At 46.6% G+C, this 23,514-nt stretch overlaps 1 protein-coding gene across 14 annotated transcripts; it reads left to right on the forward strand.

The window, feature by feature from the left end:
- Nucleotides 1–5,557: 5,557 nt before the first annotated feature.
- Nucleotides 5,558–22,596, forward strand: LOC308217903 (uncharacterized protein). 14 transcript variants are annotated; one of them, XM_080611377.1, is made up of 14 exons: nucleotides 5,558–5,831; nucleotides 9,672–11,292; nucleotides 11,682–11,812; nucleotides 12,608–12,785; nucleotides 13,222–13,372; nucleotides 14,008–14,075; nucleotides 14,988–15,061; nucleotides 15,484–15,919; nucleotides 17,083–17,423; nucleotides 17,547–17,667; nucleotides 18,484–18,619; nucleotides 19,316–19,519; nucleotides 19,737–19,823; nucleotides 20,235–22,596. In XM_080611377.1, the coding sequence occupies exons 2-8, from the start codon at nucleotides 9,696–9,698 to the stop codon at nucleotides 15,613–15,615; spliced, it is 2,331 nt and encodes a 776-aa protein (XP_080467503.1). In that variant the 5' UTR covers nucleotides 5,558–5,831; nucleotides 9,672–9,695; the 3' UTR covers nucleotides 15,616–15,919; nucleotides 17,083–17,423; nucleotides 17,547–17,667; nucleotides 18,484–18,619; nucleotides 19,316–19,519; nucleotides 19,737–19,823; nucleotides 20,235–22,596. The 14 variants fall into 14 exon arrangements, with proteins under 14 accessions (XP_080467503.1, XP_080467500.1, XP_080467499.1 ...); XM_080611374.1 differs by having other exon boundaries at nucleotides 19,316–22,197; nucleotides 22,285–22,596; XM_080611373.1 differs by having other exon boundaries at nucleotides 19,316–21,335; nucleotides 22,222–22,596.
- The last annotated feature ends 918 nt before the right edge of the window (nucleotides 22,597–23,514 follow it).

Consider the following 23,514-nt stretch of genomic DNA (forward strand, 5'->3'; position numbering starts at 1 on the left):
AAAGCTTCATAAATGCCTTGAGGTATCTCTAGTAGTACGAGCAGGCTTGTTTTCCATTTGCTTTTTAAATTCACATCTCTGCTCTACAAGAGACCGCAGAACAAGATCCTTCCCTAAGACCAGGGATCTCTGGACATTTCTCACCATTACAGTCATCAGTTTCACCTTAACCCCCCTTTCTACGCAAAGCCGTTTCACCTTCTTTCCCCTGCCTCCCCTTTGCTACACACACGGACAGCATCCAGCGCTGCAGCCTCTCCAGCAGCAGGCTGGGTTCAGAACACCGCTGGACCACCACTTTATTCCACGTTAAATTTCCTACATGGACAGCTGCTACTCTGACTTTTCAGCTGAAAGCTTTCTCTTTTACTCCGGAAAGCGTGTGAACCCTTCGCTGCCTGGACGCCACTGGGACTCATGTCCCACCCATGCTCCTCCATCTACAAGCCTCATCTAGGTTATATAAGGCAGGGCTGAGAGGCCTTCCCATTCCCTTCAGGCAAGCCTGCGGCTGGCACACAGAGCTGAAGTTCCCTACATCCCCAGAACAAAGAGTGCAAAGGACACTCAGTTTATATTTTCACTGGGCAGGAATGAAAGCAGAACCCACGTGTCTGACAATGCTTACACACAAGAGGCTTTTCTCCAAACAGGCCCCAAGACTTTCACCAGTAAGCAACAAAGATAAAGATTGTTTTCAGGAGATAAAATCCTAGGGATGGAAACCACCCACTGGAAAACAGTATTATCTAGTTCCTCTTCAGAAGTAGAAAGGAGTATAAAAAGATGAGACAATCAAGTCAGCCTCTCAACTACGCTTACTCTGTCTCAACCAGAAAACATCTTGGTAAAGATCAGGGGGATGAGGACAAGAATGAACCCCCACACTCGCCTACCTTACTAAACAAAGGCAAGGACAGTCAACTTATTCTACTTGCTCGCATTAGGATCCCAGAGCAGTTTTAAGCCACCTCGTTTCTCTCGCCAGCACAAACAACCCTTCAGAAGACACATCCGTACTGAAGCACGAAATCAGACTCTACAACTCAAAGACAGTTCTAAAGCAGGTATGTTTATTACGGCGCCGGGTGCAAGGGGGATCGCTTCTCCTAACTTGCACCTCGAGAGGTTAAGGCTGTGAGCAGCTTGCTCTACACTATGTAATGATGCAGCAAATCTGCTGTAAACACCTTAACAGCAGGACACCAGGCTGCCTGGAGTTAAGCCCACTCAGTTGTTTATTTACACATGTATGCAGCAAGCATCACGTTAGAGAGTGTCAATGAGTAATTTAGGAAAACCACAGTCATGTTTGAGCAGGATTGGCCTTCCAAAATTAGTAATTTGTGGAAGTATTTTTCTATGAAAAGCTCCTGATTTGCCTCAACATTTTTGTTTGGAGCAGGCAGAAATTACTAACAAATTCTGCTTAAAGACCAGAAATTGTGCCACACATGAAGCAGAAAAAATGCAACAATGCTCAGACTTTGCCCATTTGATGTCTTTAAAAGGAAGAGCTCAGAAGTTTCTGTTAGGAATTCTGCTGACAGCCATACTTAACTGTTACAATCTGCAGTCGGGGTGTTGATGGCTCCTGACTGTAGGGTGTTAGGAGATCTCGCCAAGGTCACAGGGGTGGCCTGTGTCAGACACAGGGTGACCATCAACATTTGAAGCTCTTGGGACAAACTTGGTGTCATGCTCTGTGTGCAGTGCGCAGCCAAGCTCTTGGAGCAGTCAAAGGCCATAAGCTTTACTACAGTGGAAAGAAAAACACATTCTATTGAGTACTAATAAAATGACAGTGATGTCAAATAAAACAAAGACTGCTATCAGAAAACAAAGACTGCTTCCAGGTCTGACAAGTCATGTTCTTACTGAAACAGTTCATGGGTCTGAAGTTTTCCTGAGTGAGGAACAGCTTTCTAACCTGCTAGTTCAAATTTCGTGGTCATTTATAAAGCAAATACATGTTCCCAGCAAGGAAAATTGGCAGCCTACAAAGGAAAAGGATGACTAAAATTGAGAAAAGAACACGTAAGGTATGTCAGCATCCTGGAGGCCAATTTATTCTTCGTTGTTGTAAATTAGAGGTGTAGCCATTAACATCTCAAAGAGAGCTGGCAGACTGAGGCGAGCAGAGGTGTACTTGCCCAGTTGCTTTGCAGGGGATTTGAGCTGTAATTTTTCTCTCTTTCAGGAACTGTGTGAGACTAGGAGTTAAAAACAAGGATGGGCCTGGCTGGAGGGGGAGCAGGTAGTCAGCCCTGGAGAACAAGTGCAGGCTTGGAAAGGACACTGTCGTGGAATGGACTCAATCCATTCCTTCCTAGTGCAGAGGAACATAAAGTGCCTCTTCCACTAATATTTGCTATTCTTCTTCTGTGGGTGCTTCTGCTACTTGCTCTCAGCAAGCCAAGCCTCAGGCACAAGACTTCCAACTGAAAACCACTACTCCTTGCTTTCTGTTTATGTCTAGTGCAGCTTTTGTTTTGAGGAGCTGCTTATCAGGCTCTCATTGCTGTGCACAGTAAATCTAGTGAGTAGGTCTTGATGCTGTTCTCCAGATACCTGCTTGGTGTCGGTACTGCCTCTTTTCTCGCTGTTCTTAACAGTGGTATCAGCGTGTTGTGATTTAAACCTTGCCAATCTGTCTCCTTGAAAATGCAAGTCTGGTTCTTGCCTTGCGTGCAGAGAATATTGGAAGCCTTAGCTTTCTTTAGTCTCTGCTCCAGAGTGTTGTACATGCCTGTTTTGTGGGAATTGATCTGGATATTGGGCACTTGACGCAGCTGGTTGCTTTGAAATTTCAATTTACAAGCTGCCCTGTAGTGGACAGTCCACTACTGCCCATAGCAAGGGCTGCATGAGCTTCACTGTGGAGAAGCAAATGGAAAATGCTAAGCATTGGATGTAGTTTCTGTGAAATTCTGCTTTGCCTGTATCGTAGAGGATGCTTTTAGAAGTAATGAGAATTCTAAATGCTTTTAAAAGAGTTGAGTCTGGACTGGAAGGTGTGTTGAGGAGGTAGCTGTTTGGAAAGAGCCCCAACAAGTGATATTAAGTGGGTTGTTTGTGACCTGAAAGATCATCAGTTCCAGCCCCCCTTGGCTTTAGAAGTGGTGTTGATTCCCCAGTCAGGGGTACCTGTGCACAGAGTGCCTTAGCCTCAATCAGAGGACTTTCACTGCAGTTTAAAGCTGGGTGAGAACAGAAAGGCCGTGTGGCCTCTGGCTTGTGGGCTAAACCCTTTTGGATGTTCTGAGGCAGAACATTTGAGCTGACTGTTTCTGGAGAGGACACCAAAGCTGGCAAAATAAAAAAAGCCAGCAACAAGCTTCCACCAAATTCTGAGGAACAGCCAAGAAAGATAAAGGTGCTATTGGTGAAGTGGTGCAAAAGCAGTTTCTGAAGTCTGCTTCTGCATCTGAGACACCTTTCTGGCAAAGTGGTGTCTGTAATAGAGGATTCACTGGGAGGAAACCATAAATGATGAAATGATTGGAGTAGGAAGGTAATAGGGTAGAACATGCATTAAGGAACTTGATAGTCAGGGTTAATGTTAACTGCTGGGAGGGTTTCTTGGGGGCTCAGTAAATGAGAAAACGTTGGTAAAATATTGTAACCAATGGTGGCCTTTGTGTACTTTGGAAGATCAGGAAAAATGGCCTAAAAATGGAACTCTGAACTATAATACATTTTTACAGAAAGTAATGTTGTTTTGAGGGGGCAAGGAAAATGGCATGAAGTAAGGTATGCAGATATGTTTTTCACTTTAAGAAACCACCCGGCTTGACAGACGGAATGCAAAATGAATATAGCTTTGCCAGATGCCTTAATTTTGGCTGAGTTTTCCTTTTTGGACAGGGAAAACCAGAAAGCTAAGCTGGGGAGATGTTGTTCAGCCTGTGATATCGGGGGAATAATGTTTAAAGTTAAGAAAAAACCAGGGTAATCAGGAAGATAGGTTGGAAAATTATGTATCAGAGGTACCTCCAAGGGGAGCACCCTCTGCGTCTGTCTTATCTGATATTGATAAGGAGGAAGAGATGACTGTAACTGGCAACAAGCAGCAGATTCCCATTCAGAGTTAAGACAGGGTTAAACCAGAAGTGCTGTTGCAGAAGCAGGCGTCTGGAGCCGCTGCAGAGCAGGGTGAGCAGCTGTGAGGAAAGGAAAAAGGGGAAAACCAGGGGAGCTCGCGCAGCTCCTGTGTTTGAGCATGGGATGAGTGCTGGGGCAGGCGGACAAGTGGGAACAGACGGACTGAGGGCTTGTTGGATAAGTGCGGACGGGAGTGAAGGAGGAAGCATGGAGAGCGCATACGAATCGGGAACAGGTAGAAAAGAAAAAGCTCAGTCGTGCTATAGCCAGGGCTGCGGTGGTTGCTTTGAAACTGGTGGCGGAGGGGTGTCAGGTGGAGGTGGGGGAGAGGGCTCTTACGGGATCGGTGTGCGTGCTGGACGTTGGAAGTGGAGGCTGCCCTAGGGGGAGCGCCACAGGGTGGCTCTGGTGACTGAATTGGAACTAGACTGATGGGGACCTGGGGAATCTACCCTAGCAGATCCACTGGTTACGTTAAAGCTAGGGACTAGAGGAAATCAAGTGGAATTTTTAGTGGATACAGGAGCGACTTATTCAGTGTTAAGTCGGAGGGAAAAGAATTTGTTACAGTTGTAGGAGCTACTGGCTGCCAAGGAAAAGGGGGGGAAAAAAAAGGGCATTCTTTCTGAAACCTTTAGAGTACAAATTGGGAAACCAAATGGGAATGCACAAATTTTTATGCGTGCTGAATTCTCTAAAATCTTTATTAGGGCGAGAAGCAGCATTTAAAGAAGGCAAAATGGAATTAAGAATTAAAACCGATCAATTAATTACAGTTTTGAGTTTATGTTTAATTCAACAGAAAAGCGAACAGGAAGACCTCCCTGAAATAGAAGAAATCCTTAATTGGGTATATCTGTGGGAGTCTGGGCATCTGAAGGTCCAGGTACGGCGAAAAATGCTTTGCCTGTTATAGTGGAAATAAAAAGAGGAGGGCCTGCCCAATTAGAATAAACCAATATCCCTTAAAATTAGAAGATCAAAGGGAATCAAAGAAATCATTGTTAAATTTTAAAATATAGATTACTGATTGAATGTGAATTGGAATATGATACTCCTATCTGGACAGTAAAGAAATATGATGGGAAGAGTTGTGGATTGGTTCAAGATCTCAGAGCAATCAACAAAATTGTAGAGGATATTCATCCAGTAGTAACTAATCTGTATACCTTATTGACTAAATTGAATAATAATCAGAAATGGTTTGCCATCTTGGATTTGAAGGACGCTTTCTTTTGCTTACCATTGGCCAAAGAAACCCCAAATTTATTTGCATTTGAATGGAAAATCCTGACCCGGGAAGGAAAACCCAAATAACTTGGACGGTATTACCTCAAGGGTTTAAAAACAGTCCGACGAGTTTCGGAAGTCAGTTAGCACGAGAACTAGAATCACGAAAGCCACCCACTCAGACGGGGACTCTGTTACAATATGTGGATGACCTATTAATTGCCACAGAAACAAAGGAAGAAGGTGTCCAGTGGATGGTGGGATTATTGAATTTCCTGGGACTGAATGGCTATCGGGTATCCAAACAAAAGGCCCAACTAATTCAAATCTGAGTTTCCTACTTAGGCTATGAAGTAACAGGAGGACAGAGAGAGCTTGGAATTGTTAGAAAAGAAGCCATTTGTCAAACTCCACGACTGTCGACCATCAAGGAGCTCCGGATGTTCCTGGGAATGACCATATGCCGCAGACTTTAGATCCGTGACTACGGTGTTCTGGTAAGACCACTATATGAACTGTTAAAAGGAAATCCTCCCTCTTTGGAATGGACTGATTCAGCAGAGAGGGCTTTTAGAAATTCAGAAACAGAGCTAATGAGAGCTCCAGCTCTGGGACTTCCCAATGTAAGCAAACCCTTTTGGCTATATTCTTATGAAAAACAAGGAATAGCCTTGGAGGGGTCCTTGCTCAGAAACTAGGACCCTATAAAGGCCAGTGGCATACTTTTCAAAACAGCTGGATGAAGCGAGCAAAGGATGTCCCGGATGCCTAAGGGCTGTGGCAACGGTTGTCATGAATACTGAAGAGGCTTGCAAATTCACCTTGGGACAAAAGATTACTGTGCTAGTGTCCCGTGTTGTATCAGCAGTCCTGGAACAGAAAGGAGCCCACTGATTGTCTCCTTCATGGTTTGTAAAATACCAGGCCACCCTTGTGGAACACGATGATACAGAAATTGTGGTCACTGATGCTGTGAATCCAGCATCCTTTTTGCAGGAGCAACCGACAGAACCGCTAACACATGACTGCTTGGTCACTGTAGAGGCTGTATATTCGAGCCAGCGGGATTTGCTTCTTGGTTTACTGATGGTAGTAGCTCCGTGAAAAATGGTGAACGAAAGGCAGGATATGCCGTTACCACCACTTCACAGATAATAGAAGCTGAACCTTTACCCGCAAACACCTCCACCCAAAAGGCAGAATGAGAGCCCTGGAATTGGCTAAAGACAAAAGGATAAATATTTGGACTGATTCTAAATATGCATTTGGTGTGGTCATGCACATGGTGCCATCTGGAAAGAATGAGGACTTTCGAATGTACAAGGGAAACAGATTAAACATGCTACAGAAACTGCTGCTCAGCTACCTGAGGAAGTAGCTGTTATGTATTGTAGAGGGCATCAACAAGGTGACCCTAATCAGAGAACTGGAAATGATTTGGCCGATTTTGAAGCCAAACAAGAAGCTGAACAATCTGAAATCATGTCCTGAATCCCTGATGGCAAGCTAACAATTGAGAAATCTGAACCTGGATATTCAAGAGAGGATAAAAAGTTGATTGAAGATCTGAAAAGACAGGAAAACCAAGAGGGTTGGGTTCAGATACCTGATGGGCAAACTGTAATTCCCTCTAATCACCTCTGAAAGTTAGTTCAGGAGGAACATAATAAAACTCATTGGGTAGCAACTCTTTATATACAGATTATAGGAAGGAATCTATACACCATAGTTCAGTTAGTGACAGAACAATGTCAGCTCTGTCTTAAGAATAATCCTAAAACTGACAATAGGAATCAAATTGGGACAATTGGGAGAGGAAGTTATCCAGGACAAGAGTGGCAAATAGATTTTTCTGAATTCCTGAGAAAAGAAGGTTATTGATATTTGTTGGTGTTAAAAGAATATTAGGGACAAGAGCGACAGGTTTAGATTATCCGATTCACCCTTTGAGATCTGGAGACTGGGTTTAAGAATATTAGACCTGTGTACAAAGAAATGCCAGAGGTGTAGGTCACTATTCAAATTACAATCACACTATTAATAGGGATGGTATCATAATTCAGTGGTGGCCCGTGCCTGAAGGGAAAGGATAGTATTGGTTATGTGGAGAAAATGCTCCTAAGACTCTACCTCAACTGGAAGGCGCGTGCACCATAGGTGCTGTGGTACCCAGGTTTTGGCTTCACAAGGAGGGGTTTGTTCCATAATCAGTGGTTCCTATATAGATCAAAGTGGCAGAATTGAAACAGATCTGGAGGAAATTTGGAAATAAACTGAAATATTTCATGCAATGACCAAGGATGATACGTACCTCTTGGGTTTTTGAAGAAACACGGAGAAAGTTAACTTCATGGTTACCTAATCTCTCCTAGCTGAGGCAGCTGGTTGCAGGAATCGTAATAATGATTGTTTTAACGCTGATTACTTGTAACATGCTAGTGTTCTTTTTGGCATTGTAAAAGGTCTGTAACTGTTTATGAAGATGGGAAAAGACATAAGGTTAGGCAACTAGTTGGAATGGTAAATACTTTGCCAGAACTCCTGAGCAAAATGGAGTTATCTAGCAAAAGGATTTGCAAAGGTAAAAGAAAAGGGGGGGCTTGATATAAGGAAAGCAAGTGCCTGGAAAACCTAGGGTTAAGATACTTTTAACTTAGGTCTAAGCTAGAGAACAACATTTGTGTTGTAAGTCTGTGGTGTGATAACAGAATTTAGTAGTCTTGCTAACAAGAGTGAGTTATTTCTTTCCGTCCTTCTAATGAGTGACCATCCTTCTAATTATCAGTTAGGCTGGAGACAGTGACTCCTGAACATCTGCTAGCTTGGGAGGCAATAAATTTTGTGGACGAAGGTCCCACTGTTCTAAATCTTTGCCAGCTATCAGAAACTTGCAGATATGGCTGGTTTCAGCTCCTTTGTGATTACTGGGGCATCCGACTGTGCCGAAGGTGAAAAGTGCACCCTGAAGAAGACTGTTTACTTCATCTTGAAGACCCCTGCCCCTGCCCACAACCATCGGAGAGCAGTGTGCAAGCACCAAAAGGAAGGAGAGTTATGATAATGAGTACCTAAACTAATTGTAATTTCCCCACCGATCTCTCGAACCTAATGAATATGCATGTTTGTGTGTAATAAATATCTGCTCGCTTAACCTCTCGAGGTGCAAGTTAGGAGAAGCGATCCCCCTTGCACCCGGCGCCGTAATAAACATACCTGCTTTAGAACTCTTTTGAGTTGTAGAGTCTGATTTCGTGCTTCAGTACGGATGTGTCTTCTGAAGGGTTGTTTGTGCTGGCGAGAGAAACGAGGTGGCTTAAAACTGCTCTGGGATCCTAATGCGAGCAAGTAGAATAAGTTGACTGTCCTTGCCTTTGTTTAGTAAGGTAGGCGAGTGTGGGGGTTCATTCTTGTCCTCATCCCCCTGATCTTTACCAAGATGTTTTCTGGTTGAGACAGAGTAAGCATAGTCGAGAGACTGACTTGATTGTCTCGTCTTTTTATACTCCTTTCTACTTCTGAAGAGGAACTAGATAATACTGTTTTCCAGTGGGTGGTTTCCATCCCTAGGATTTTATCTCCTGAAAACAATCTTTATCTTTGTTGCTTACTGGTGAAAGTCTTGGGGCCTGTTTGGAGAAAAGCCTCTTGTGTGTAAGCATTGTCAGACACGTGGGTTCTGCTTTCATTCCTGCCCAGTGAAAATATAAACTGAGTGTCCTTTGCACTCTTTGTTCTGGGGATGTAGGGAACTTCAGCTCTGTGTGCCAGCCGCAGGCTTGCCTGAAGGGAACGGGAAGGCCTCTCAGCCCTGCCTTATATAACCTAGATGAGGCTTGTAGATGGAGGAGCATGGGTGGGACATGAGTCCCAGTGGCGTCCAGGCAGCGAAGGGTTCACACGCTTTCCGGAGTAAAAGAGAAAGCTTTCAGCTGAAAAGTCAGAGTAGCAGCTGTCCATGTAGGAAATTTAACGTGGAATAAAGTGGTGGTCCAGCGGTGTTCTGAACCCAGCCTGCTGCTGGAGAGGCTGCAGCGCTGGATGCTGTCCGTGTGTGTAGCAAAGGGGAGGCAGGGGAAAGAAGGTGAAACGGCTTTGCGTAGAAAGGGGGGTTAAGGTGAAACTGATGACTGTAATGGTGAGAAATGTCCAGAGATCCCTGGTCTTAGGGAAGGATCTCGTTCTGCGGTCTCTTGTAGAGCAGAGATGTGAATTTAAAAAGCAAATGGAAAACAAGCCTGCTCGTACTACTAGAGATACCTCAAGGCATTTATGAAGCTTTAGTCTTCCTGTTCCCTTCCCTGTGGCTATTGTAACATGTTTTCTGGTTCTCCTTCTAGCTATAACTGCTGAGACTTTCTAAAATGCCTTTATGCTTCCGGAATTACGTCGCGTATGCCGTACCTGGAGTGCTGGCACTTCTCGGGTGCTGGTGGATTTATTCCCATAGAAAAAAGCATGGAACCTATCAAGATGAAGAAGCAGTAGGTGCTGCAGAGCAGCAGGAAGAAGTGACAGAGCAGGATTCCGCACCAGGAACAGAACCATGTGTTCCTCGAAGACAGCTCTCCTTGCTGGAAGAGGAAGACACAGGGAACAAAACCTCGACCTCCCTGCTGACGGCAGGGTTGACGATGCCCTCTGTTATGTGTCACCCTGATGAGAGGCTGGATCTCTCGCCAGACTTGCCAGTAACAACGAATCAGCCCAGCACCCTTGAGAACGACAGTGAAAAACTAGAAGAAACGGGATCTCAAGACGAAAAGAGTGTCCCTGCTTGTGTTTCTCTGCCCTGGGAGTCTGCCTGTTCGGAGCAGGCAGGGGAAGAAGACGTGTCCAGGTCAATTGCCAGTACTGTCCCTGTGTGTCAGGAGGAGGAGGACACACAGCCAAAAGGAGATGAATTGAGAAGAGAGAAGATTAGAGGAGTGGGTTTGTGCAAGGAAGACATTGAGAAAATTGAGCAAGCGACAATACGGATTGTTTCCGAGGTCATTTTGGCAGCAACTGAGGAAGTGCTGTGGGGTGCTGCAAGTGATGGGTCCACTGAGATCTGCCAGGCTGCTGCCAGTCGAGTTGAGACACCTGTGGAGATGGCAAGTGTTGTTTCCTCTGATCAGATGCTTGCAGAGGAAGCTCCAGTAGGCAGTGAGAATGTTAGGAGTGATGGTGTGGTACCAACATCCCTGCAGGCAGAGGAACAGGGTCAGAATGTGAGACGTTCAAGCTGTTTAACACGTGGCTGTTCATCCAGCCCTGAAGAGGGAGACACAAAAGACTGTTGGCAGAAGAAGCCTGTCCGCAGTGAGGGAGTGCTGCCCGCTCCTGCAGGTGATGGGTCCACTCAGCTCTGCCAGGCTGCTGCTAGCCAAGCTGAGACACCTCTGGAGATGGCAAGTGCTGTTTCCAGTGATCAGACGCTTGCAGAGGAAGCTCCAGTAGCTGATACGAACGCTGCTGGAAAGAATGATGCTGCGGTCCTGACATCCCCGCAGACAGAGGGACAGGATCAGGATGTTACATGTTCAAGCTGTTTAACACAAAGCCCCACTGAGGGAGCCACAACAGACTGTCAGATGAAGACCCCTGTGTGCAGTGAGTCCCAAGGAGGTGGTCGGACTCCTCTGGAAAACCACAAAGGTTCTCCAGAAAAGGCGCCTTTGGTTAGGGAGGGCTCTGTGTGCAGCACATCCACATGTGAAGGTGGGGCATGTGTGAAGGGCCCGCTGCAGAGCACAGTGCTGGCTGTTGCATCGGGCCAGCATTCAGAGTTACGTAGTTTATCTGCGACCCGAGACACAAGTGCTGGGCAGAGCTCCGGCCCAAGTGAGACTCAGCCTACTCTGAAGCTGCCTGAAGACAATGAAGTACCATACAGCAATGGAGTACTGCGAGAGAATGGTCCAGACCCATGTAATGAGTGTAGCAAGGCACCAGGAATAGATGGAGACTGCCCACAAGGTAAGCGATTTGAAAATGCTCTTACACACGCACGGTGAACAAGCATTTTATGTGCTGTAACCTTCCTGCTTCAGGACATGTGCAGATAAATCTTCGTGTTTAATTTCCCCAGGAAATGACTATTTAGCCCTCAAGTGCTGGTGGGTCTGCATTTGCTCTCTGAATTCATCTCTCTGTAGGATCCAGTGTTAGCTGGCCTACAGGAGGAGCTATGGGGTGTATATCAGCTCATGTTGGTCTCCTACCAGGTTACATGGCCAATCTGCTAAAACTGAAGTTGTTGCTGTAGTGCAGAAGGCTTCTGGTATCTATATTGGTTCATGTGGCAAGGCTGGGGTTGTCCTCACCAAATCTGTGCTACAGACCTTCTGTGGGACTTTGTCTTCCAGGTTTCCCGCATCAAGTAGAAAAAGTACTGAGCCTGACTGGCGAGACACAGCTCCTTGAACTTGATGCCAACGTCCACGATCTACTTCCAGCAGCACCACTGACACTTCATTCCCTCCTTATGACTGCCTGGGTGAGTCCCAGCTTGCTGGCTATGCTGATGTCGGGGCGGAAGGCTGTTGCTGGTCACTGCCATTGTAGGATGCTGTATCCATGTGGCTGGCTCACAGACGCCCTCAAACTCAGTGTGATTTTGTGTGGCTGGTTGTTATCCAGCTGATTTAGCTGTTAATAGATCGGGGTTATCTACCTGTTCTTCCACTACTGTTCCCATTGTGCCTGTAGTAACGGTGCACGTAACTGTTTCCTTGGATGTGAAGATAGGCTTTATTCTGGAGAAGTGAATTTGTGCTGGGAAAGGAAAGGCATTTTGGATGTATTCCAAGCACGGTAATGCTCGGAAGCTGCCCGGCACAGTGGCTCTCTAGCAGCCGGGGCAAAGGACTTTGAAAATAAGGCCTCTGTGACAAATCTTGGACAATCCCTGTGAAGATTACCTTGATATTTAGAACCTCCATGGGCAGGGAGTCCTGGCAAGTTGCACAGCGTTGATAGTGCAGCATGGCTTGACCCATCATTCCTGACTCTGCTCACTGATCTCTTGGGTAAATAAGTCTTGCAGCTGCTCTGTGCTGATAGTCTTTTTGGGAACAAGATGGGCCCCAGCCCAAGTGTGATTTCCTTGAGAACAGCATGCAGTTAACAATGGGTAGTCTTCTGCTCCTGATCCAAAGCAGTCTTTAGAAGTGAAATACTACAGTGCCGTGGCTGTAAGCCTCAGGAGGTGCTGGTGGAACAGGGAGTTGCTGTGAAGGAAACTTCGAGTTGCAGTGAACACTAATGAGAGCTTCTTTCCTCCACGTGACAGCTCTTCCTCCCGGATGGAGTCACTGTGCCGGTGGTCGTGGCGCACCAAGTTGATGCAGGGCACATGTTCCTGCAGCAGCACACTCACCCCACTTTCTACGTCCTGAGGAGCCTTGAGCAGCAGATGTGCGTCTGCTACTCTCAACCTGAAATTCCAACCCTGCCAACTCCAGTAGAAGGCAAGTAACTTGACCGTTCACTTAAGAAACTTCGAGGGTCATGTGAAATCCTGCTGCCCTGAGTTAGGCTTGGGAGGTTTCCTAGTGCATGAGGTGTGATAGTTCGTTGGTTATTCTATTGATTTGGGCTTTTTTTTAAGCTCTGTTCTTCCTCACCCCACTCATCGCTGAATACTTCTCCAGCCACATAGTTGCACATTGAAATTCGGAAGGAGGTAAGTCAGTCTTGGGTTATTTCTTATCTACCTGGCACCTGGTATATTTTTGCTGACAAAGTGTGGAGCTACTCGCACATCTTCGTAGTGTCACTGTCTGTACATGGTCTAAAGTGGAGGGTGCATCACATGGAAAGGAGTTATTCATCATAACTAATGCCTGGAGTGCTGATTTCTGGAAATCCGCTGAGCTTTCTTCTCTGTACCCTTATGTTCCGCAGTTGGTATTATCTGCGCAGCTCCAGGCCTGGATGGGGCATGGCTACGGGCTCAAGTTATCAGCTACTTTGAAGAGACCAGTGAAGTGGAACTCAGATATGTGGACTATGGAGGATATGCCAAAGTGAAGGCTGACACACTCAGACCAATCAGGTCTGTAGCTCCTCTTCCATGGCCTGAGGCCATATCTGGCTCGAATCTTCTTCAGAGGCATCTGTATTGTTTGAATTCCTTCTGGGTTTTTCCAGAGCTGAAGTGGGAATTGGTAGAAAGGTTTGCCTCAGCAGCAGGGGTGGGTTCCCTGGCAGCAGAGCAAGCTCTCGCAAGGCTTTATTGAAGGGGAAGGAAGAGGAAATTGTGACTTCTGTCACTTCAGCATGGCAGCTGAGCAAAAGGATGCCTTTGGGAGGCCCCAAGGTGTAGTTAGTTGCTGAGCTAGGAGTAAGATTGGGATTCTCTATGCTCCAGCCCCACTGTCTGGGAGAGCTGTATTGGATGAGGGTTTTCTTACACAAGCCCATTAAATAGTTGCTTGTGCCCAGAGGTGGGAGGAAAGCAGTCAAGCCTCCATGGTGGAGGTGGCTTTTGCTTGGAGCCCAGTCCAACGTGGCGTGCTCATCAGACAATGGGTTGCTGCTGCTGCTTAGATTGCTGGGAGGTTGTTTTTGACTGTCATCAATGTTAAACTAAATCCCTCTTACAGCAATTGATTAATCAATGTCACCTTAAAGAATACAGGAGTGACTTAGAGCCCTGTTCTTATTCTGATGAATTCTCTTTTCTTTAAGGTCTGACTTTTTATTGGTGCCTTTCCAAGGAGCAGAAGTTTTACTGGACAATGTGGTGCCTCTTGCAGGTAATGGAGCTCCTGACAAGTACTATTGGCGGTCCTACTGCAGTGTCAGTGGGTGCCAGCGGTGGGCAAGCAATGATCGTGCCTGAACCTTCCGTCTCCTACTGCAAGCACAGCTCTGGTGTGACTAGAGCAAGGACTGGAAAAAATGAATTTTATTCTTCTAAATGTGCTAGCATGGCAGAACCTGTCAGACTCCAGGGGAAAGATGATAAATGTCCAGGCTCTTTCCGGCTTGGAGGAGAGGGTGAATTACTCTCCTAAAGAGCAAGTTGGCAGGGCTGGCAGTGTATTAAGTGAAGTAGCTGTAACTACTCTGCCACCTTCTGTCATAAAGTAGCTGTAAATGCGAAGTTAGTTTTAATGTGTTAAACCAATCTCTGATACTTTCCTACTAAAGTGACTGACGTGTATAGTTCTGTGTTCAAAATGCTACCGTTCAAGCCCCGGCAGAGTGTCATGGTGGTAGAGATGCCTGATGTCTGGGGGCCTAAAAAGCTGCCTTGTACGGAAGGGGTTTCTGTGGGAGCTGGGGGTCAGGCGGGTCAGTAGTGTCTTCAGGGTCAGTGAAGCCCTGAGGCCCTTGAGCTTAGTTTATTAAGGATCGAAACACTAATGACCGCTGAAAGGTACCGCAGATACGCACTTTTCTATCTTTAAAGCCTCCTAATTCATCAGCCACTTAAATTCATATTAACTTAGCTAGTGGCTTTAGAAAGCACTTCATTCTTCCTTTCAGCAACCCAGCAGGCATAATGTTTGTGTGATCTCCAGCTTAATAGACTGGTTTCAGCAACAGTGGGTGAGGATTTGCTGGCCTAATGGATGTAGGAGGTCAGGCAAGGTGAGCTTAATAGTCCCTTCTGGCCTTTGAAGCCTGTGACTGTCATTTGTTTTCTCCTGCTCTTCCCCAAGATGAGGATCACTTCTCCCCTGAAGCTGACGCAGCTGTTGGCGAGATGACCAGAGGCGCAGTCCTTGAGGTGCAGGTACGTGGAGCTGTTGGGAAAAGTCTTGTTGCTGATAGTACTACTGCTGTGACTCTGTGCACCCCCCATCCTGTGTGTGTGAAGACAGACAACAAAGCCAGAGCCTGGAAGTCTGGCTGCTGAGCAGGGTCTTGATGAGAACTTCCTGGTGTAGCATCAGTTCCCGCTCAGGGCTGTGTGGCTGGGAAGGGATGCGTGTTCCCTCTTGTGAGTGATGTGGGCAGAAAGCCAGGGTATGGATTTGAGTGATGAGAGTGAACTTGCCCACAGGGTGTTCCAGCTGCTGCCTGGTGGCAGGAGCTACATTTCCTCCAGCCTACAGATAGGAAGGGGTGTCTGATAGGGAGCGAATGATGCTGGCATTGCATCCTTCACGGCTCACACCAGAACTGCTGCCCACTCTGGTTTTTCTGTGTTTCCAGGCCACAAATTATGACAGTGCAACAGGACTGCCACTGATACAGCTGTGGAACTTGACGGGCAATGAGGTGCGTGTGTTGACGTACCTATTTTGTTGGAATCGATGCCGATGCAGGCTTCCTGTTGTTGATTAGGAACTTGCTGATTGTTTTTTCTCTAGTGGTTTGTTCACCTTTCTACTTTTTGTTTTCTTTCTTTTCACCTCCCTTTAGGTGGTGTCCGTAAACAGAACTCTGGTGGAAAGAGGCCTTGCTCGGTGGATTGACTACTAGCAATGTCCTACCATTTCCCTAGAAACACATACCTCATCTCGGTGAAAGGCAGGGTTATTAAAAGCCATAATGACAAATACTGTAGCTTTAAAGCAAAAAATCGTCTCTGGCCTCTCTTCAAAAGCTGAATGGGAAAAAACCTTAAAACCTTACAGCTCGTTCGAAGGTAGCAGATGCTCCTTAAGCTGTGATTGTTCCACATGTATAATACCCGTGAACTTAGTGTCTGCTTTCCCTTCAAAGTTAGAATTATAGAATCGTAGAATAGTTAGGGTTGGAAAGGACCTTAAGATTCATAAAATCATAGAATAGTTAGGGTTGGGAAGGACCTTAAGATTCATAGAATCATAGAATAGTTAGGGTTGGAAAGGACCTTAAGATTCATAGAATCATAGAATAGTTAGGGTTGGAAAGGACCTTAAGATCATCTAGTTCCAACCCCCCTGCCATGGGCAGGAACACCTCCCACTAAAGCATGCCGCCCAAGGCCTTATGCAACCTGGCTTTGAACACTGCCAAGGATGGAGCATTCACAACCTCCCTGGGCAACCCATTCCAGTGCCTCACCACCCTCACAGTAAAGAACTTCTTCCTTATATCCAGTCTAAACTTCCCCTGTTTTAAGTTTTAACCCGTTACCCCTTGTCCTGTCACTACAGTCCCTGATGAATAGTCCATCCCCAGCATCCTTGTAGGCCCCCTTCAGATACTGAAAGGCTGCTAAGAGGTCTCCACGCAGCCTTCTCTTCTCCAGGCTGAACAGCCCCAACTTTCTCAGCCTATCTTCATACGGGAGGTGCTCCAGTCCCCAGATCATCCTCGTGGCCCTCCTCTGGACTTGTTCCAACAGTTCCATGTCCTTTTTATGTTGAGGACACCAGAACTGCACACAATACTCCAAGTGAGGTCTCGGGAGAGCAGAGTAGAGAGAGGGGCAGGATCACCTCCTTGGACCTGCTGGTCATGCAACTTTTGATGCAGTCCAGGATGCGGTTGGCTTTCTGGGCTGCGAGCGCACACTGAAGCTGGCTCATGTTCGTTTTCTCATCGACCAACACCCCCAAGTCCTTCTGCGCAGGGCTGCTCTGAATCTCTTTTCTGCCCAACCTGTAGCTGTGCCTGGGATTGCTCCAACCCAGGTGTAGGACCCCTTGCACTTGGCATGGTTAAACTTCATGAGGTTGGCATCGGCCCACCTCACAAGCGTTACATTGGTTGTCCTTTATTAACAGGCTCTGCCTATGAAATTAATGAATGTGATTAAGGAATTTAATGTTCAGTGATGGATTTCTTGACTTGAAAATCGTGGCTTTCTCTCTTTCCCTTCAGGACTTGCCGATGCACAAGGCCCTCTTCTGGGTAGCCATGGCAGTGCTGCAGCTGGATGAAGTAAACCTGTACTCAGCAGGTACAGACCTGCTTGAGCAGAATCTGCACACCCTGGACAGCCTTCGAATATTCAACGGCAAGGTGAGCTGTTAGCGACCAGCTCTGACTGACACTGGGTTTGTGTGAGCACTTCCATCTGTTGATACAGGAAAAAACCACAACTCTCGTCCTGCTGGACACTGGGGAAGCAATTTGCATTAGGAATTGTTCCACTTGGGTACTACCAAGAGTAAAACTGCGATGTACGTAACTGCGTTCTGAACTGGAACAGAAATGTACAGGTGTGTTGTGTTCAAAGGTGTGCTTGGTATTTCAGTGTAAGCTCTTAAAATTACTCTGTCACTTGTCAAAAGAACACCTTGAGCTATCATGAGCAGCTCTTGGGTTTTCTTTTTCCTGGTCAGAGCCCGGAAGAGGTGTTCATGGAGATCAGGAGACCCCTCGAGTGGCACTGCAAGCAGATGGACCATTTTGTTGGGTTGAATTTCAACTTCAACTTTGCAGTAGCGGGATACCTCCTGAAGGGTAAGAACACATCTTGCATCTTCTGTTAGAGTTGTGCTTCCTTACCCTTCGTGTGAAGTGTCCTGAGAACTTGCTAATGAACATACTAATGCTTCGTAAATATGCCTTGACCATTAAATACAGTATTCGGTTTTTAACCCCACTTGTTAGGGTACAGGCAACCTTCTCCTACCACTGTAGCAAGAACTGTGAGGGTTTTACACACACTACTAGCTCTGGTTAACAAGCACAGGAACTGTGACAAGTTTGAGGTGAACACCCAGTGCGTGGCTTACCTGGCAGGTAAAAGCAGACAAACCAGCGTTGTTCTCAGTTTGTGCTGACTGAAAACGAATGGATTCTTGTGGGAATTCTTATGGGTTTAGGTTGATAAAATTGTACCAGCGTGAAGGACACTTGTAACTGGGGGTGGACGAGGGGCTGGGCCAGGCTGGGGTGCATCAGAGACAGCGTTTGGGGGGCTGAAGGCTTTGCCCACAGGGGAGCTGCTGTGCAGCAATGGAAACGCTTCAGGGAGGCTGAAGGTTTCTTGATTTAAGCCTTGCAGTGTGTGCCTTACAGTGTGCCAGTTCCTAGTGATCTACAAACAGAAACTGTGACCATGTGAGGGCAAGTGTTTAAGTCATGTAATTGTGACTGGATGGGGATTAGCATTCTTTTTAAATGGCCTGCTTTGAATCAGAACAAAGACGACCACTGGGACATAACCACTCCGCACTGCAATGCACACAGGAGGAGTTGGAAGTGGGTGGAATGTTGCTTACCTTCAGCGTTGCCTCTCTGCAAAACTTACATTGACTCTCTTTGGCTTTTTAGCTTTGCTGCCAGTGTCTGAGGAAGTTTGAAGTCGCTGCAGCCTAAAGCACAGGAAGTCTCTCTTGTTGACAGACGTTTCAATGGAGAATGTTCCCATGGATACCTACCCCATCCATCCCAGTGACACTAGCTATAGGTTGGTTGTCTAACTTTTAGATATTTCACATACATTTCAATGTCTGTTTCCTTTAATAAATTATCAGAAGGTAACCTGTGTTCTATTAAAAAGTCAGTCACAGAAATCTGGGTATCAAAATTCATAGAGATTTAATTCTGAGGTCTGCAAAGCTATTGCAGAGCTGAACTGCTTTGGAGGTTGTTCAACTCTTTGCTAACATCTTTCCACAAGACCTAATTTCATCTCGTTTATATTTTAGAGGGAAGTTTTACTTGTCCTTTTATAAGTAGTCACTTTATCCTTGTCATGAAAATCTCAACGCCTGAGAGCCTGTCTATATGCAGCACAGATACAAGCTGAGAAACCCACCTCAAAGTGATGGGGAGAGCCAGTTTCTCTCAATGGGGAGCCCTTTACTCAGTGTCTGTCTTCTCAGCATCCAGTTTTGTCTTGCCTTGTAGGCTGATCCGCTTGTGTTCTTTTCACTGCTTTATTGTTTATCTTTTCAGCATTACATCCATATCAGATTGTTAGCCTTCACCAGTCAGTTTCGCAAGCAAAGTAATGACTATCTCTTTCTATGTGTTTTGGGGAGATTGACCTGTTAGGAGAGACGGGTTTAATACAGGATAGTTGTTTGGCTATTTGAACAATTTATGCCTCAATATGCATAGTTCTAAAGATTTTCTGAATTGAATTTCTCTGCACTTTCAGGACACTAAAAGAAAACCAGCCCTGGTCATCACCAAAGGAAAGGTGCCTCCATCACTCGCTGCCCCAGTCCCCAGCCCTGGGGGGTGGAGGGGAATCTGAGATGCCGTTCCTTGCCCCCTCTGGATGCACTGGATGCATTGGCTCCTGCGAATGAAAAAGGACCACGATGCTGTCTGTCTTCTTCCTCTTCCTTCCAGTGGGAAGGTTGGTTTTCTTGCTAATAATTGACCTGCCTTTTGAAATTCCGTCTGACCACACCAGGCATTCGATATGCCCTGAGCCTTGATCAGATCTATTTTGATGTATGTCTGGATTGGCTCTTGCAAAAGCATTTGTCCCTTGCTTAGCATGTTGAAATAGGGCTGGTTAGGCTTATGTCTGTAGTTACCTTGAAGAAAAATCAGCTTTTTTTTCCCCTCAGCATTTGTTAGAGAGAATCTGAACTCCGAAAACCTTTGGGCTTGGAATAAACGATTGAATCAACTCCAAAAGAAATATGTGCCTGGGGGTAGGTAATTTATTTCTGGCTTTTGGAAGGCAAAAGCTTTTGGATATTTGCTTACTTGACAAATTTGTCAAGAACCCCCCATTAAATCCTCCCAAAGAAGAACTGGCCCTTCCCTCTCCTCTTTCAGTTAAATTGACAGTGTCTGATGAAGAGGAGAAGGGTTTTTCTGTGCCTTGGACACATACTCTTTATTAAAGCAGGCAGCCAAGTCTGAGCCCAGAAGGCAGATTAAAGCTAAAGGAATTCCTGCAGGGTTTTATTCATGTGGCTAGGACAGAAAAGAGCCAATAATAAATTGCTTTATGGGTTGTCTGATCTGGGTTCTCTGTGCTCTCCTTAGCTGGCAAGATGTCATTTTGGGCAGCAAGAATTCCTTGGTGCCTACTGATTATTCCTTTTTGTTGCTTACAGTTGTCTTGGCTATGTCCTGGCAGCTGGCATGGCAGGTCTGTCGTGACTGGCAGTGGGCCTTCAGGGTGAGTTCCTCACTGTCACTCGGGCGGCTGTGCCATTCACTGTAAAATCAGACCCATCCCTGGGCTTGGGATTACTTATGTTCGTCATGCCAAAGGTGAACAGTGGAAGGACCTTCTACTGCCTGACTGGTCATGAACTTGGTGTTTTAGAGGACTTGATCATGAGTTTGGTGTTTTCCCTTGTTCCTGCAGGACAAGGGAAAGATTTTAGCCTAGTTCTTGCAGAATGGAAGAGGCACAGGTTAAACTGTAGAGCAGCCAGGGCAGGCGCTGATGTGCTTCTTACCTGAGGAGACACTTGGATGCATCAAGACCTCCTGAAATAGAGGAATGTGAAGGTATCTTCTGTTCTTGTCACGTCATCATGATGTTTCTCCACAGAGAACACCAAGTGCTTTGGAAGTACCCTGTCAGATCCTCCCAAGTTCTCTATAAAATTAACTAGCATGTACACGATGAGGGGGGAAGAATGTTTGCTGGAATAAGAGTCTGAAGTTACGCAGGTAACGCTGATGTCTGCATGACTTGCATGATTCTTGCATTTGTAGCTGGAATATTACAGTTCACTTTTCTTTCTTCACATGTTTTACTCCAGAATCAGAGGGAGCGGTCGTGTATCTGTATGATGCAGAGGGAGGATCTAATAGGTCTTTTTTCCTCTGAAGTCACCATACATCACCAAAGCCACTCTTCTTTACAAAAATGACCTACAAACCGCAAGTTACATTCATTTCTGAGCATAGCTGCCGTTCTCCAGTCCGTAATTCTAATGCTGAATTTGAAGTTCTGTAGACTTTTCACTCCACGGGTACCCTTGCTCTAACCAGCCTTGCTTGTGTCTACAGATAACTCCTTGCCTGGGAGGTCTAGCACCGGTTCTTCTGCTTCTGCTGGTCCCTCACAGGACCCAGAGAAGGACAGCAGCACACAGAGCACTGAGCATCTCTGGCACAATACAAGCAGCAGCTGAGAAGCCAGGAGTACACAGAACTGCCAGGACTACTTGGTGTCACGATGTCATCTCACTTGCCAAGAAGTAAGTGATTTTAGCAGCCAGGGTCCCCTCCCCTGAAGAATGACCATTCCCTTTTTGGGAATATGGTCATCACATCCCACCCAGCTCCTTTGTGTCGCATGTTGTGTACAAGTTGCTTGAAACACCATAAACGCTTTTACAGGAATGCTACACAGGAGATCAAAAACTTCTTTGTGTCTGTTATTCTCCTCTTTTGAGGGGGAAGGAGGCAGAGTTACGATGGGAGGGTGCTCCTGTTGAAATCCAGCTTTATTTTCTACTAAGTAACAGTAACTAACTAAGTACAGTTTTGAAAAAGGAGAACTTTTGTCTGCTAACTCGCTGTGCAGACTGAGAGTTGGGTTTTAGACTCGGGCAGAGTTAAGGAGTGCTTCAGCTGCTGCATCTGAACAGTTCGGAAAACCCAGATGTTACTCTCATTTGTATCGGTTACACAGACAAAACCATCTTGGGGCATTTAGACTTGCCCAGAGAACGCTTCCATTTAGCTACTCATCTGCTACCTTTTTTGCCCACTCTCAGCTGTCGTAGTTCTCCTATCCAAAATTTCACAGCAATTGTTTTAGCAAAAGCTGGCAATGAAATCTGCAGGTAACAGGAGTGGAATTTAACATGAAATCAGTGGGTGGTAGTCTTCACACTAATTAGGATTTCCCTGTTCATAGATAAAGCCTCATCAAAGTTCATATCTTCAAGGGAGTGCATTTTGATTATAAGAAGTCTAAATGAGGTAGGCTGCCCTATTCGTCACACCCTGCTACTTCTAGTATCTCTCATTTCCTTCTTTGCCTCTCAGCTGGAGTTTTGTCTGGTCCTCACTGGGTCTGACTGCCATGGCCTTTGTTACTGGAGCTGTGGGAATGTGGGTACCGCTGTTTCTTTACAGGGCTCAGCTTGTCCAGGGCACTGTGTCACCGTGCCTCCAAGAGACATGCAATTCATCTAACAGGTGAGGTGCACACGGCTGTGGAAACACCCTTGGGAACACTGCACAGGGCTGAATGCCAGTTTGTTTAAAGACAGAAGGTAGGATGTGACTGTGAACGCTTCTTGTGAAGGCAGTTGGGTGTGAATGTTGTACTACCTTGCTTCCCGGGATGCTGAGGCCAAGTGGCCTTTTGCACCACCAAGGGCAAAACTTAAAAATAACAATTAAATAATAATATATATAACAATTAAATAATAACACTTAAAATAAACAGCCTGTGTTCACATCTGTCTTCCCTGTGTTTGATTCCTGGGCCAGGGCACAGGGTGTAGTTTTCCAGCAGCCTCTGCTTGTGGGTACTTGCTTCCCTTGTTCAAACTCAGCTGCGTGGTTGAACAACAGTTATTATTATTATTACTGTTTCTTCTTCTTATTTCACTAGTTTTCCTCCACTTTGCCTCTCCTTTGAGCAGTTGCAATTTGAGGGCAAGACTGCACAAACGTGGTGCAAAAGACAGTGGAGAGACAGAAACTCTGCTCTGGATCACCCCAACAGTAATACTAAAAGCGTGGTACCCCCAGAGCTGTTTGGATTCTGCTCTGTCTATGGCCAAATAGCTGCTTCTTACACAGAGCCACCAACCACTTGGGTCACGCAGGCTAATTTGGGGTGGCACAGGGCTGTCAGTAGGAGGCGGGTGGAACGGCGGGGCCGGTGGAGCAGGGCCGCGAGCTCTAGAAGGCGGCGGCTGCCGAGGTAACGCCGCGCGGCTCCCGCAGCGCGCTCCGGGCCGGTGGCCGTTGCTGCAGAGCGATCGAGAGCGATGGCGCTGCCGGGCCCGTGGCGCTGCCCTTGTTGCTGGCCGTCGGCGCTGGCAGTGGCGCTGTCGGTGGCGGTCGCCTGCCTGCTGCAGGGATTGCTGCTGGCAGCGGCGCTGGGCGCAGGGGGTGCCTGCTGTGCGCTGCGGTCCCGCCCGCCCGCCAGGCGCCCTGCGTCCCGGCGCTCTCCAGCGCGATTCCTGCTCCCCCAGCGCCCTCCCCGACTGCGGCTGCCCTCGTACAGGCCCAGGCGCAGCCTGATCGCCCGCTTCCCAGCCACTCGGGACCAGGTTGCTTGGCGCCTGACGAGGAAAAGGGCCAGTAACGGCGGACCGGCCACTGTGATCGGCCGAGGTCTGAGCACCCCTCCCCGCGGCAACTGCCTCGGGTGAGCGCGGGAGTAGGATGTGGGTGGGATAAGGACACGGGTGG

This window comes from Psittacula echo (assembly GCF_963264785.1).
Source record: "Psittacula echo genome assembly, chromosome: 1".
In the NCBI taxonomy this organism is placed as follows: domain Eukaryota; kingdom Metazoa; phylum Chordata; class Aves; order Psittaciformes; family Psittacidae; genus Psittacula; species Psittacula echo.